At 39.5% G+C, this 15,866-nt stretch overlaps 1 protein-coding gene across 2 annotated transcripts in view; it reads right to left on the reverse strand.

Moving 5' to 3' along the window:
- Positions 1-15,866, reverse strand: part of nadka (NAD kinase a) — a 92,040-nt gene that overhangs the window by 13,803 nt on the left and 62,371 nt on the right. For both annotated transcript variants that reach the window (XM_051118099.1, XM_051118098.1), the window contains exons 6-7: positions 7,204-7,289; positions 1,732-1,834 (exon numbers count right to left, since the gene is read on the reverse strand). In XM_051118099.1, the coding sequence (XP_050974056.1) occupies positions 1,732-1,834; positions 7,204-7,289 (189 nt within the window). The remainder of the gene's footprint in view (positions 1-1,731; positions 1,835-7,203; positions 7,290-15,866) is intronic.

A 15,866-nucleotide genomic window follows, 5' to 3' on the forward strand; every position in this document is an offset into this window, starting at 1 on the left:
ATTTTCACTGAATGAATTAAATTTTTCTTAGGGCTGTCAGTTTAACGCATTAACTTAATTAGTTATGAAAAAATAATGCGATTAAAATATTTTAATGCAGTTAACACGCTGACCCTGCCCCCAGACCTGTACATCATCTTATATTTCATACAGTTGACAAATATCATGCAGGGCAACAACTCCATAAATGCAGTTACGTCCTAAAATTTTAAGATATTGGTGCAAAAAATGCCCCTGTATGTGTTTTGTCTCATATTTATATATATCACATATCACATTATGTCACACGGGCAATATGATATGAGTGCTAATTTTGTCCCAAGCTTAAATGTGATTTTATACAACAGTTTAGTAAGTTGATATTGTGTTATATTTTAAACACAGTATTATGTGTTTTTGCTCATTTTTGCAGAGAATGTATTACCTTTGAAGCCATAGCAGAATTGTTGTGTGTCTCAGAGCAAAACAGCTGTGTTTAGCTTCCGTGTTTAGTCACCTGCTGTTGTAATGAAGTATTCAATGCTGTTGCCAGTTTAAAGTGATGATCACTGTGGTGCATCGGTTAGAAAGCATGAGCCTTATTTATCATCAACAGTTTCTTTTTACATTTTTACATTTTACATTTGCTTCATATAGGCAACAGGTGGATATAGATGTGGTTTGTTTGTTGCATGCACAAATCCACCAAAGCAACAATAACTAGCGACACTGAGCTCTCACTGGCTGTCAATTCGCTTGAACTAAATTGTCCTCTAAAGTTGTTGGAGTTGTATGTTATAGCAGCCCGTTAGCGACCTCTACTTGACTGGTTCATGCAACCCTTTATAACAGCTGTGTTTCTTATTTAGAGTATCATTTCATTAAAAATAAAATAAAGTAAAAAAAAAAAAAAAATAATAATAATAAAAACATTATTTCTGTCATCATTTTCTCACCCTCACTGTTGTGTTAACCCTTTCTTTTGTGGAACATAAAAGTAAGTATTTTGAAGACTTTTGGTAACAAAACTGTTTTGGTTACCATGACTTTCACTATGAACAAAAAAATATGGACATGTTTCTCAAATAATCTTCTTTTATGTTCCATTGTTCATGTTAGGACGTAGTAACTTTTTGTGTAAGAAATTTAATGCTGTGTAAGAAATTTAATGAGTCAAAATATTTTTTTCTAAAGCTACAATTGGTCTACTTGCTGCTTTCTCATTTAACACAAAAAATATATATAAAAATAGCTTTATATAATCTTTTGTGGGCATTTTCACTCAAATTTATTTTTCGATTAATTGAGATTAATTAGATTAACACATGACGTCATTAATTAGATAAAAAATTTTAAACGACTGACAGCCCTAATTTTTATATAAAGCAACATTTCTCCTCCCAAATTTAATATCCTGGATACAAGGTAAATTGCTGCAAAATGCTGCTACCTACCTTTTGAAATTGCTTTTGGATGGGCTTGTGTCAGCCGTGTAGGCAGGCAACTAACTAGATTTTGGAATACACTTACAATTTTTGTTAACAGAAAAGACATATCTGTCCTTTCTGTGACACAAAAGCAATAATACTCCTATAAATTGATAATTCCAAATGCAATAAGCTGGAGAAGTGTAAATATTTATAAAATAAACCAGATGGGACAGTCCAATATTTCAGACCCTGTTGACAACCTGGAACATGAGGTGTTACAAATATAAAATTTTAGATGTACTCTTACAGTGTAATGACTTACCTTCTATAACCTGGGTGACCTGAGATTGGTATGTGTCGAAGTTAAATGGTGTAAGAAAGCCCAGAGAACCCAAATGGAAGGCCATGACAGGAGGCACACTCTCCTATATCATACATACACATTTACATTTAGGCTTTTAAGGAGTGTTCACACAGACAACAGTCTGAAGTAACAAAGCCACTATAAGCCACGCCCAATGCTGTGATTAAGTGAGAAAAGGTTAATTTTATGCAAATGAGCATTGACTAGGGCTACAAAATACACTGAAAATAAAGATAACTAACTGTAAAAAAATCCTGATGTGTTAAAGGTTTTTACAGACATTACAAAGACAGTTTCAAGCGGCCTGAACAGTCTGAAAGAAAGTACAAAACATTATATGTCAAATATTTAATGAGTAAAACACTTGTAGAATGATGCGGTCAAAATGACAATATTCACCTGATTTTTTTTTTTTTTTTCTACGGCGGTTTTCTGTGGTCAAAAAATTAATGTGGGTCACTTTGTTTTTAGGCCACACCTTTTCTTTTATAGAAGAATGTGTAATGAACAAATAATGTTAAAGAAGTTCACTTCCAGAACAAAAATTTACAGACAATGTACTCACCTCCTTGTCTTCCAAGATGTCTTTAGTGGCAAAAAAAAAAAAACCATTATGTTTTTGAGGAAAACATTTCAAGATTTTTCTCCATATAGTGGACTTCTATGGTGCCCACAAGTTTGAACTTCCAAAATGCAGTTTAAATGCAGCTTCAAAGGCCTCTAAATGATTCCAGCAGAGGAGGAAGGATCTTATCTAGTAAAACGATTGGTTATTTTCTAAAAAACAAAAAAAAAAAAAAAAAAAAAAAAAAAAAAAAAAGAAATGTACAATTTGTGTACTTTTTAACCTCAAATGCTTGTCTTGTCTAACTCTGCGATGCATGCATGCAAACTGTGTAATCCGGGTCAGTATAGGGTATGTCGAACAACTAATTTCTCATTTTCTCAAATTCTTATTTTCTGCAGGTTGATTTCAAAATCTGGACATTTTCAGAGACAGGCGAAGAGATATTCTGATGATTACTGTGCACAGAATTTTCCAAACGCAACGGAACTTTTAGTTTTAATCCAACGTACCGATCTCAGAAACCCATGGCTCGTAAACATTGGTGATTTCACCACACTGCGTCAGTGCGTGCAGTGTGTGAGACTTGATGAACAAAATCAGAATCAACATATTTATTTATTTATTTGTATTTTTGTAATTTTTGTAATTTTTCATTAACAGTCATTTCACTGTATGTAATTCACGTTTATGCCAAAATTCTTACATAATACTCAAATCACGCTGTCAATGCGTTATACTGTCTAGATTAATTAGCTAAAATGTTCAACATTATTTCTTTAAGGCAACGCCCACGCATTCATTCATCAATTTTAATACAGCTGTTACGAAAATTAACCATGGTATGTGTAGTAAAACTATGGCAATACAATTGGAAATCAGTCCGTGGAAAAAATAAAAATATAACATGGTTACTACATTTACTATAGTAAATCCATGGTTAATTTAGTAGGGGTGTTTATTTAAAATGTATTTTAATGTAAACAGGTATAAAATATGGTGATATGGTGAGAAAGACATTGTTAATGAGAACGCATCTCATCTGTGTTGTGTCAGGAAATCGTGAAAACTGAGGCAGTGTGCCATTGTTTAGAATAAAAGCAGCCAAACACACTGCAGTAACACCGGCGAAAGAAAGGAAAGAGAGGATTCTCCCATTAGTTTTCATTGTGTTGCGATGGGACCGGAAGTGGGGATACACTGCTTCGCTTACCGGATATAGGAAGTGAGATAAAGGTCCATTTCTTTACGACTGAAGAAAGAAAGACATAACCATCTTGGATGACACAGGGGTGAGTAAATTATCTGTAAAATTTTGTTCCGGAAGTGTTCTCCTTTAAAATTATTTGCTCATCAGACATCATCAACTTCTCCTTTAAAACTAGAAATGCATATTTTTTTCCCTCTATCAAAACAATTGCATAGAACATACCTGTCTGAGTGCAATAAATATTATTTTGGAAAGTTTATGTGCCTGTAAAGTAACTAAAAAAGTAGTACAGATATCTAGTAGTAGATATCTCAACATTCTTTTAGATTCTGGTTCTTAATAAACGGTTCTTTTGTTATGTTATTTTTAAGGTGCTATATGGGATTGTACTATATAACAAAAGTTCTTTGGAACCAGAAACTAAAATAATGATAACATTTAATATAAACACAAACTTTGGAAAAAGAATATTCAATGGCACTCAGACAAAACATGTTCTGTGCATTTGCTTTGATAGAAAGCAAAAAGATACATTTCTAGTTTCAACATGATTTTTTTTTTTTCACACATTATTCTTTAAATACTTCGGATGAATGCAAAGTTGAACCACATTTGGTTCTTCACCACTGAAAATGTGCACGGTCGCATTAAAATCCCAATATCTCTGGAAATGAACCATATATGGCTATATATATATATATATATATATATAGGTGCGTCTCAAAAAATTTGAATATCATGAAAAAGTTAATTTTTTATTGTAACTTATTTTAAAAACTGAAAGTTTCATATATTCTAGATTCATTGCATGTAAAGTAAAATATTTATATATATATTATAATTATAATATTTATAAAAGTTTTTTTTTGTTTTAATTTTGCTAACTAGAGCTTACAGCTCATGAAAGTCAAAAATCCAGTATCTCAAAATATTAGAATATTTCTGAAGATCAATCAAAAAAACGGATTTGCAAAAAAGAAAAGTTCAAGTTTATTAAAGTATTTTCATTTATGCACTCAATACTTGGTCGGCAGCACATATTACAGCAATATGAGATATATGACTTGCTCCTTGCACAAATTACAACATCAGTGAAGTGTGGCATGGAATTGATCAGCCTGTGGCATTGCTGAGGCACTATTAAGCCTTCAGATTGTCTGCAAATTGTTGGATCGACTGTTTCTCATCTTTCTCTTAAAAATATCAATTCTCAATGGGGTCCGGGTCAGGCATGTTGGCTGGCCAATAGAGCACAGTACTATCATGGTCAGAAAACCACTTGAAAGTGGTTTTGGCACTGTGGGCAGGTGCTAAAGTCCTGCTGGTAAAGGAAATCAGCATCTCTATAAAGCTTGTCAGCAGATGGAAGCATAAAGTGCTACAAAATCTTCTGGTAGATGGCTACATTGACTTTGGACTTGATAAAACACAATGGACCAACACCAGCAGACGTCACAACACCCCAAATCATCACTGACTTCATAAACGTCACACTGGACTTCAAGCAGCTGTTGCTTGTGCACCTTTGCCTACCCAATTTCTTCCTGCCAGTCAACTTTGCATTTAATATGCTTTAATACAGGACTTCGTAAACACCCATTCAGTAATGACCTTCTGTGACTTACTCTCTTTGTGGAGGGTGTCAATGATTATCCTCTGGACCACTGCCCAGTCATCAGTCTTCCCCATTATTGTGGTTTCAAAGAACAAGAGATGCCCAGAATTTTTTATACTGTAGGGATGGACATTTAATGAAACTCAAATGTAAATATTTTAATATTTTGAGATACTGGATTTTTGACTCTCATGAGCTGTATTGTCTAATCATCAAAATTAATACAAAAAAAAAAATCTGTTGTTTTGCACCTGTACATATATATACAGTCATGTGAAAAGGTTAGGGCACCCTATTGAATTCCATGGTTTTCCGTATCAGGCTGGTCTTAATTTCTAAAATAAAACATCTGATGAACAACAACACATGACAAATTGCACCGTGTCATTATTTACTGACCAAAAATAAAGCCAAAACGGAAAAGCCATGTGTGACAAAGTTAGAACACCCTTACTGTTAACATTGGAATTAAGAGGGTAAATAACGGTCAAGCACTGCTAATCAAATACCTTTGATTAACTGATTATCAGCGAGTCTGAGCGCCTCTATAAAAGCATAAGCTTTGGCACTTTCTGGTCTGGAGCCTTCAGGTGTGTGTTAACATAATGCCAAGGAGGTAAGACATCAGCAATCGTCTTAGAGAAGCAATTGTTGCTGCCATCAATCTGAGAAGAGTAATACGGCCATTTCCAAACAATTTGACGTTTATTCACAAGTGGAAGACATTTAAAACAGACACTTCTCTTTCCAGGAGTGGACGTCCCAGAAAATTAACCCCAAGATCAGACCGTGTACAGCTCAGATAAATGGCAGACAACCAGGACCTGGGCACCTCACAGTCATTGAGTTGGCCATGAACTCCTCAGTATATCAAAGTATTCTAGAGTCAAATGCGAGGGCATCTGTCCGACATCTAAAGTTGGGCCAAAATTGGGTCATGCAACAGGACAATGATCCCAAGCACACCAGCAAATCTACAACAGAATGGCTGAAAAGAAAAGAATCAAGGTGTTGCAGTAGTCCAGTCCAAATCCAGAGCTCATCCTGACTCAAACACTGTGGTGAGAGCTGTGCATAAGCAAATGCCCACAAACCTCAATAAACTGGAGCAGCGATGAAAAGAAGAGTGGTCCAAATTCCTCCAGAACGATGTGAGAGACTGATAAAGTCACACAGAAAATGAATGCTTCAAGTTACTGCTGCTAAAAGTGGATCTACAGGCAACTGACTCATAGGGTATCCTAACTTTGTCACACATGGCTTTTCCATCTTGATTGTATTTTTGTTAAATAAATATTGACACAGTGCGATATGTCATGTGATGATGTTCATCTGAGGATTTATTTTCCAAATTTTAAGACCTACCAAGGACCAGATACATTTTTATTATGTCCTGATACAGACAACCCTGGAATTCAATAAGGTATCCCAACTTTTTCACATGACTGTATATTTAACTAAAATTCCGAAAGGGTATTAAATAAAAATAGTAATATGCTTGGGTAGTTTTGGATTTGGTTGTAGTGTTACAATCACACTTGATCAAACAAGAATCATTGTCAACACAGCTGCTTTCCAATATGCATGTAACTGTTCGTCAGTGATTCAAGATGCAATTATGCAGTTCACGTTGAACTTTACAAACTGTATGAAAGTTTATACACTTGCTCACACAAGTCTTCATGTAACTGCGGTTGGATCGGAAAACCTGAGAATTTTTTTTTTCTATTATCATACTATTATCACAGGATATTAAAGGCACATTAACATACTTTGTTTAATGTCAGTCCTTAAATCTTGTTTTAGCAAGAGCAAGATGTTTATCACACTAACCCTCTCCATTTTTAAAAGCTATGTCTACTAACGCAGCTCACCAACAGTGTTAGAGCTGGATCCTCCAGCAATAAAATAAGTGAATGTGTGAATGAGTAATAAAATATAACAATATACATTTTATAAAGTTATTTCTATTTCTTTGACAGTGAATTTAGATTGAATTACTCTGTCAGTGTTATATCAGTTTAGAAAAGATTTTCAAACCTGGAAGATAGAAGAAGCATACAGCAAAGTCCCATCTCCTCCCAAACAAATGATGAAGTCGACACAATTGGAAATATCATCATAATCTATGAAACATGTCAACAGGTTGCACTACAATTTGACACATTTTATCTTAATTCAGAAACACTGATGTAAGTCCTAAGCAGTTTTTATAGTCACTGCAATAATTTTCTTAAATACACTATATGGACAAAAATATTGGGACAACTGACCATTACACCAACAGGGTCTTAAATTACAACACATTGTAAATATATACATATTAATATAAAGCTGATCTCCCATTTGCAGCTATATTAGTCATTTGCAGCTACAGCTGTCTGGGAAAGGTTTCCACAAGATTTTAGAGTGTTTCTGTGGGAATTTTCGTGCATTCATTCAATAGAACATTTCTGATGAGGTACCAATGTTGGACAAGAAAGCCAGGCACACAATTTTCATTCTAAAAGTGTTCAGTGGGATTGAGGTCAGGGCTCTGTGTGAGCCAAGTTCTTTCACACCACAGTTATTTGACCATGTCTATATGGGCCTTGCTTTGCGCCCTGGGGCATGGAATAGAACAGCAAATGCTGGAATCCTCCCAAGCTGTTCTTACAAAGTTAGAAGTAAAGCATTGTCCAAAATGTCTTGGTATCCTGAAGCATTTAAGAATTCCCTTCACTGGAAGTAAGGGGCTAGCCCAGGGGTGCCCAATCCTGTTTCTGGAGATCTACAGTACCTACTTGGAGACTTGAGTTCCAGACCTGCTCCAACACAGCTCAATCTCTACCAAAGAGATTAATTAGCTGGTTTAGGTGTGTTTGATCAGGGTTGAAGCTGAGCTTTGCAAAATTGTAGATTTCCAGGAATAGGATTGGGCACCCCTGGGCTAGCCCGCCCCCTGAAAAACATCCTCATACCATTATCCCTCCTCTACCAAACTTTACAGTTGGCACATGTTTTAACTAGGAATGTCCCAAACCGATCTCAAGGATTTACATCGGCTGTCATGCTGGTGGCATGCAGTAGGTGGCGGTATGTGCCTATAAGTGGATTTGCCAACCACCATTAAAAGGAAAAGAAGTTGTTCAAATGTACATGCATGACGTGATCTAGCACCTCACACACGTTTGAGCTTATGTGTTCAGTGTATTTGATGCCACTAATTAATTTATCATTTTCTGTCACACACTGGAATCTGCTGCCTTTAAGTCCGGGCAGAGACCGGTACACAGGCATGGCAGAGGGGTTCTACAGCACCCCCTGGAATTTGGAGGGCCATATATATTACATACTTGCAGGTATACATATGAAACTCTGTACACATATAGATCTCATCGAGTCAAACAATTTCGCTCTGCATGTCATTGGCTCCGCAAAACAGGAATTCAGTTTTGAGTCACTTAACATGCTTAGAATGTCATGAAACTTGACACACACATCAACATTAATGATAGTCAGACACTGGCAAAAATAAATGGGCATGAAGGAGGTGCTCTGTAGCGCCACCTTTTGTGGGGGGTTGGGGGGTTAGTTTTAGGTACAGACACCAAACTCTATATATCAAACTATATATACTGTTCTCTTCAAGCCAGACAAAATTTTCTTATATGTTTAAGATGCAGCATCCAATTACTTCAAAACTTTTTACATATATAGAGTCCTTCTGAGGAAACATGCTTAGTTTCATGAATTTACAGTGCTCTACTCATAACAAATACAAAAACAATCAGATATTTGATCGCACATCTGGGTGGGTGGGGTGGTGTGTGTGTTTAGTCTAGGGGTGGGTGTGTGTGTGGGAGAGGGAGAGAGAGAGTGAGGGTGTTATCACACTTGGTCCTTTTCAGGGGTCTGAGCACGGGTCGCATGATTTTTGGCCCATATGTGAACACTTCAAATGATCTCAGACCCCTCAGAAGCCAACCGAACCGAGACCATCTTGGGAGGTGGTCTGAGTATGGTTCGCTTTCGGCAAGAGGTACGGTTCGCTAAAAAACGTGCATTGTGAACACAAATCGATCCGGGCCATCCAATGTTTCCGTACAAATCAGCTGTTCATAATGACTGCTTCTTCTGGCAGATCACTACTACTTATTCGCTCACAATGTACACTCATTTATTTTCATTTCAACCAATTTCAAACTGTGTAAGAGGGATGCGGCTGTGTGCCTTGCTAGTTGAAACTTTTTGATATATGTTTTTACGAGCACACACAATCCAGCGGGAATTAAACTATACTCTCTTTAGCATCAAAACACCCAAGGTTTACATATACACAGTTGGTTTAGCCTCAATCGAACGTAAACATCTGAGAAAGTAATTGCATGTGTATCAATATACTGATCTGTGCATTACTGTAGTTCTAGTACAGCAGCCTAATATGAGAATTACGATTAATAACATGCATTTTAATTTTTTCATTTGATTATTACATTTCTTACTTAAATGCTGCTTTTAAGGATAGGCCTACCTATGTACCTGAAAAATTTAAAGCAGTTTACTGTATTTTCTTTTATCTTATTTGTCTAATTTATTTTTTTTTCAATATCATCAATGCTTTTTCCACGGATCCTTAAATTTAATTGTATTAAATTTAAGGCCATAAAAAGTACAAAGACACGTATTGCCATATAGGGTAATGTGATTATTAAAATTCAAAAGGGTATGATTTTATTGGATAAATATGAGCGCTGCAGGTTTCAAAGTGAAATAAACATGATTACAAAAACAAGGAAAACTATTCAAAACAAATATTACAAAGGTGTACAAAACTTTTATTTTTGTGCAAAAGATATTCGAATATAATATAATATAAATATTCCAATTTTGGATGCCATAATGTCAGCCATCAAACACTGAACTGGACTAGATCCAAAAAGCAACAGTCTGAACACAAAGAGGTCTGAGATGCCAGTGGACCAAAAAAAGGGCTTTGAGTCCTCTTTCAGGCACAGTGACAGTGTGAACATAAAGAAAACTGTGCCCTTTTTCACTTGGACCACCTCTTGGCCCACTTAAAGGGATCTGGGTTTGGTTCTTTTAAAGAGGACCCAAGTGTGAAAACACCCTGAGAGAGATCGGGTCTATTTAAACTCCTGATGGTTCAAAGGTCTATCATTTATATCTGTGTAATTTTGCCTGCACTACAGCTTAAGAAATCTTTTTAGGCCTTATTCCTTTTCTGACAGTTTTAGTGACAAAAATAATTTTATATAATTTGGTTAATAATTATGTTAATTACAACATAAGAAGATCTAAAGATACATACATGTGGACACATATGGCAAATAATGGGTTTCATAAATTCATATTAATGAAACGCGAGTAGAAAGAATTTTTGTGCAAATCGTTCGTAAAGCCATTCTGACCTTCTTTTATCAGTGTCTTATATAAATATATTATGGGTGACCCCCAATAGTTAAAGATTTGATGTTTTTATACGAGGAGCCTGATTTGACTACCAATCTCACAGTTGAATATTCACAGAGGTGTTATGATCATGCCATTTTGGCTATACGAGGGTGCTCAAATGTCTGATTTCACATAGAACTACCGGTTTTCTGCCAATAAGTTAACAGGGCTCGACAATAAGGAGTGCCCGATGGTGAGGGGCCAGCGTGAAAGACGCTCGGGACAGTTGACGAATTTGAAAAATAGTGACATTCAGAAAAAGGTTTTGAAGAGTGCAAGGTACTGTCATGTCAGCACAGTAGTTTTCATGATGGTTCCCACTTCCAGAATAACAACTTTCTATCTGGAGAGGAGATAAGACTTTCACTTCTACTCTACTGGGATGACTTCGACCCTTTAGGAACCTCTAGGGTGTTGGCTGAAATTTCATCTGCATTAAGGTCTACACTTGGCCATTTTGTGCAAGGCAGATGATGTTCAGAAATTTGGCTATTTCAGAGTGCTTGAACCATTATTAAATGATCTGAAAAGCTTCAAAGAGGATGGTATTTTTGTGCCGTATTTGGGAAAAATTATAAAAGGCACAGTATTTTCTGTGATTGCGGATAACCTTGGAGCTCACTCAGCTGGTGGGATTCTTGAAAATTTTAGTGGGTTTTACATTTGCAGATTTTTTATTGGAGAGTGGTTCTAATTTCAGGAACTTGAAGTGAGGACAGGATCATTCCCTGGCTGAACAAAAGAGCAACACCAGTTGGATGCTGAAGCAGCGCTGGTTAGTGACACCCATAGCCATGGAGTTAAAAGGCAGTGTGCAGTTGCTAATAGATTTTCATTTGACAACAGGTTACCCACCAGATGTACTACATGATTTACTTGAGGGTAGTGTACCTGTAGAATTGGCACTGTGTTTGGAAATCTTGATAAAGAAGAGGCTTTTCAAACTTGAAGAGCTCAACAGAATTATCAAGCATTTCCCATATAAATGGAAAGACAGGATAAATTGTCCCCAAGGTATACCACCAACATTTGCCTCTTGTAAAACCACTGGTGGTAATGCACAGGAAAATTGGTGTTTAATGAGGCTACTTCCACTTATGATTGGCCCCAAAGTGCCGGAAGAGGAAGAGGCATGGCAGGTGTTGATGATGCTTAAATAGGGCTGTAACGATATACTGGTATGATGATCTATTGCGGTTTGAATGTGCACAGTTATCACACTGTAAACATTTACATATCTACCCATTTTTAAAAATGAATAAAAAAAAAAAATCTCACCTGCGCATATGGAACTTATTTTAGTTTGGCTGCTTTACTTCGCATTCACTTGGTTGCTTCCACTCACGTGCAGTGGAGAAAATGGCAGAGACATTGGCAGAGATAGTTTATCTAATCTCAATCCCCTGCAGAAAAAAAGTTTTAAATCTGCAGTATGGGAATACTTCAGATAAAAAAAACAAAAAAAAAAAAAAACGCGGGGTTGTCCTTGAGGACGGATCCAGTTTGAAAAAAAATGTGGATGCAAAGTGGCTGCAAAAGCCAGCAATACATCCTACATGTTTGATCATATGTGGGAGTGAACCCAATAATGTAAGGCCAAATACCGCTACTTAGTCCTTAGTGAGTTTTACCTGCTCTAAGTTGTATATTTGGTAAAAAAAGCTCTTTCCTATTCTGATTCTGATCATATTCGTGGACACCAGCCCTCCGTACAGATAAAGGTATGTCGCATTTCTAACAAGTTATAAGTTAAGGCCGTATGATTTCCATAATGCAGAGGGAATCCCGTGCAGTCATGAACATGGAGTTTAGAGTATAACGAGCGTCACATAAAACGTGCCATCTGATCAATCGATAAATCTGAAATAGACATAAAATATGTGTCTATAAATATTAAAGTGCAAAGAGACTGCTATATAAATAATTGCTTGTTTCTGCATGTCTCTGAGTGGCACCGTTTTATTTATTACATATGCATGCATGTGTAACGCCACGCCAGCAGAGGGAGCCCTCGTCCACTGACTGACTGTTGCTGCTCCCTCTGCTGCTTCGTTTGTTACTTCCTGTTTGGTGGCCATAAAAGGAGGCCATTTTCAAACAGGAAGCTGCGAAGTATTGTTATGCTCTTGCGGACACTACCAAGCGTTTTTCCCCTGTTTTCGTCATTGCCACGGTTTTGTTTTATTATCATAGTTTTGCTTTTGTTTTTCCATAGTTCTGTCTAGTTTTTGCCATCGTTCCTTTTCTTGTTTATTTGTTACTTTTTGGACTGCTCTCCCTGGTTTTTGGACTCTGCCTGTTTTGTGGATTACATTATTGTGTTGCCTTTGTCACTCTGTTTGTCTGGATACTGACCCTGCCTGTCTGACTGCGATCTGTAAATAAAAGCTCGCACTTGGATCTTACACGCTTCCTACGAGTCCTGCGTGTTACAGAATACTTTGCCTCCCAAAGATCCAGCGGCTTTCATACACAGATCACCAGGGACCCAGCATCACGCCTCGTACAACTTCGTCAAGGTAACCGGCACATTGAGCAGTATATTATGGATTTTTGTGAGCTTTGTCATTTGGTGGACTTTCAAGACAGTTTTCTTAAGGACATTTTCTTCTTTAGTTTGAACAAGGACATTTCAGTAAATATGCCACGTCATCACCGCCACTGGTCCCTAATCCATTACACTGACCATGCTCTGTTGCTGGCTGGGTCGGCATTTACTGTAGGGATCGCCAACGATAAACCCTACCATCCTCCTGTTCCAGCCACACCCAAATGCACACATGTCATGTCCGGTATTGTCACGATCATGCCAGAACCTTCCCCTACCAAGTCTGCCAAGCCACAGTCTGCTCACGTCACGTCTGCCAAGCCACAGCCTGCTCACGTCACATCTGCCAAGCCACAGCCTGCTCACGTCATGCCTGCCTGTCCAGAGTCTGCACCTGTCATGGCCGTCCCCCTACAACCAGCTCACAAGATGGCTGCTATCTCCAAGCCAGTCCACAAGATGGCCGCCATCCCAGAGCCAGTCCACAAGATGGCCGCCATCCCAGAGCCAGTCCACAAGAGGGCTGCCATCCCAGAGCCAGTCCACAAGATGGCCGCCATCCCCAAGCCTGTTCACAAGATGGCCGCCATCACCAAGCCTTTTCACAAAATGGCTGCCCCGTCTGAGCCTCATCAAGTCAGAATTATCTCACCCAAATCAAATCAAGTGATGCCTGATCCTCCGGTGTCAAGTCAAGTCAGGGCTACACTTTCTGTGTCAAGTCAAGATACAGTTGTTCTCCATGAACCAAGCCAAGTTACAGCTGTTTCCATGAGTCAAGCCAAGACACAGCTGTTGTTCTCCATGAGTCAAGCCAAGATACAGCTGTTGTTCTCCATGAACCAAGCCAAGATACAGCTGTTTCCATGAGTCAAGCCAAGACACAGCTGTTGTTCTCCATGAGTCAAGCCAAGATACAGCTGTTGTTCTCCATGAGTCAAGCCAAGATACAGCTGTCCTCCATGAGTCAAGCCAAGATACAGCTGTTCCCCACAAGTCAAGCCAAGTCACAGCTGTTCCCCATGAGTCAAGTCACATTACAGCTATTGTTCCTGAGTCAAGTCACGTTACAGCTGTTGTTCTTGAGTCAAGCCATGTTGTTCCTGAGTCAAGTCACGTTACAGCTGTTGTTCCTGAGTCAAGTCAAGTTACAGCTGGGTTGTCTATGTTATGTCAAACCACAGCTGATTTCCATGAACCAAGCCAAGTTACAGCAGATCTTCACGAGCCAAGTCAAATTGCTGCTGTCTTCCCTGAGCCAAGCCAAGCCACAGTTGATCTTCATAAGCCAAGCCAAGTTACAGCAGATCTTCATGAGCCAAGTCAAGTTGCTGCTGTTATTCCCGAGCCAAGTCAAGCCACAGCTGACCTTCATGAGCCAAGTCAAGCCACAGCTGACCTTCATGAGCCAAATCAAGCTACAGCTGACCTTCATGAGCCAAGTCAAGCCACAGCTGATTTCCCTGAGCTAAGTCAAGTCACAGCTGTTCTTCACGAGTCAAGTCAAGTCACGGCAGGCCTCCCTGAGTCAAGTCAAGTCACGGCAGGCCTCCCTGAGTCAAGTCAAGCCACGGCAGACCTCCATGAATCAAGTCAAGAAACGGCTGTCCTATCAGAACCTCACCAGGTCCCCTCTGACCTTCCTAAGCCACCTCACGTCTCAGCTGACCACCAAGAGCCTCATCACGTATCAGCTGAACCCCCAGAGCCCACGCTCCCAAGCCACGCAGAGCCCACGCTCCCAAGCCATGCAGAGCCCACGCTCCCAAGCCACGCAGAACCCACATTCCCAAGCCACAAGTCCACAGCATCCACACCCTCAAGGCCAACAGACATCCCACTATCTACTGTGCTGCCTGTAATGGACGTTGACATTTTCAGTGTGTGGGCTGCACACTGTGCTCCAGAGGCCTCGTCCGCCCACGAGTCTGCTCCAGAGGCCTCGTCCGCCCACGAGTCTGCTCCAGAGGCCTCGTCCGCCCACGAGTCTGCTCCAGAGGCCTCGTCCGCCCACGAGTCTGCTCCAGAGGCCTCGTCTGTCCACAAGTCTGCTCCAGAGGCCTCGCCTGACTGCGAGTCTGCTCCTGAGGCTTCGTCTGTCCAGGAGTCTGCTCCAGAGGCCTCGTCTATCCACGAGTCTGCTCCAGAGGCCTCGCCTGACTGCGAGTCTGCCCCAGAGGCCTCATCTGACCACAAGTCTGCTCCTGAGGCTTCATCTGTCCACGAGTTCGCGCCCATACCTCCTGAGGTGTCCGCTCATGCTGTAGAACCTCCTAAGGAGGTGGCGTCCATTTATGAACTCACTGCCACGTCTGCCCAAGAATCTGCGCCCATGCCTCCAGAGGTGTCAGTACATGCTGTAGATCCTCCTATGGGGGCGGCGTCCTCCCATGAACTCTCTGCCTGTCATGTCACAGCCACGAAGGCCTATCATGAACTCTCTGCCCACCATGTCATGATCAAGAAGGCCAATAATGAACTCTCTGCCCATCATGCCATGGCCCAGGAGGCCTATCATGAACTCTCTACCTGTCATGCCACGGCCCAGGAAATCGTCCCTGAACACAGTCACTAGTTTCACTGTGGATATCTCTGCTCCTGTCTGCTCTGCCTGCCTCGCCATGGCTTTCTGTTCTGCCTGCTCTGCCTGCTCTGCCTGCCTCGCCATGGCTCCCTGCTCTACCTGCTCTGCCTACTCCAC

The sequence above is a fragment of the Labeo rohita genome, chromosome 8 (genome assembly GCF_022985175.1).
Source record: "Labeo rohita strain BAU-BD-2019 chromosome 8, IGBB_LRoh.1.0, whole genome shotgun sequence".
NCBI classification, from domain to species: Eukaryota; Metazoa; Chordata; class Actinopteri; order Cypriniformes; family Cyprinidae; genus Labeo; species Labeo rohita.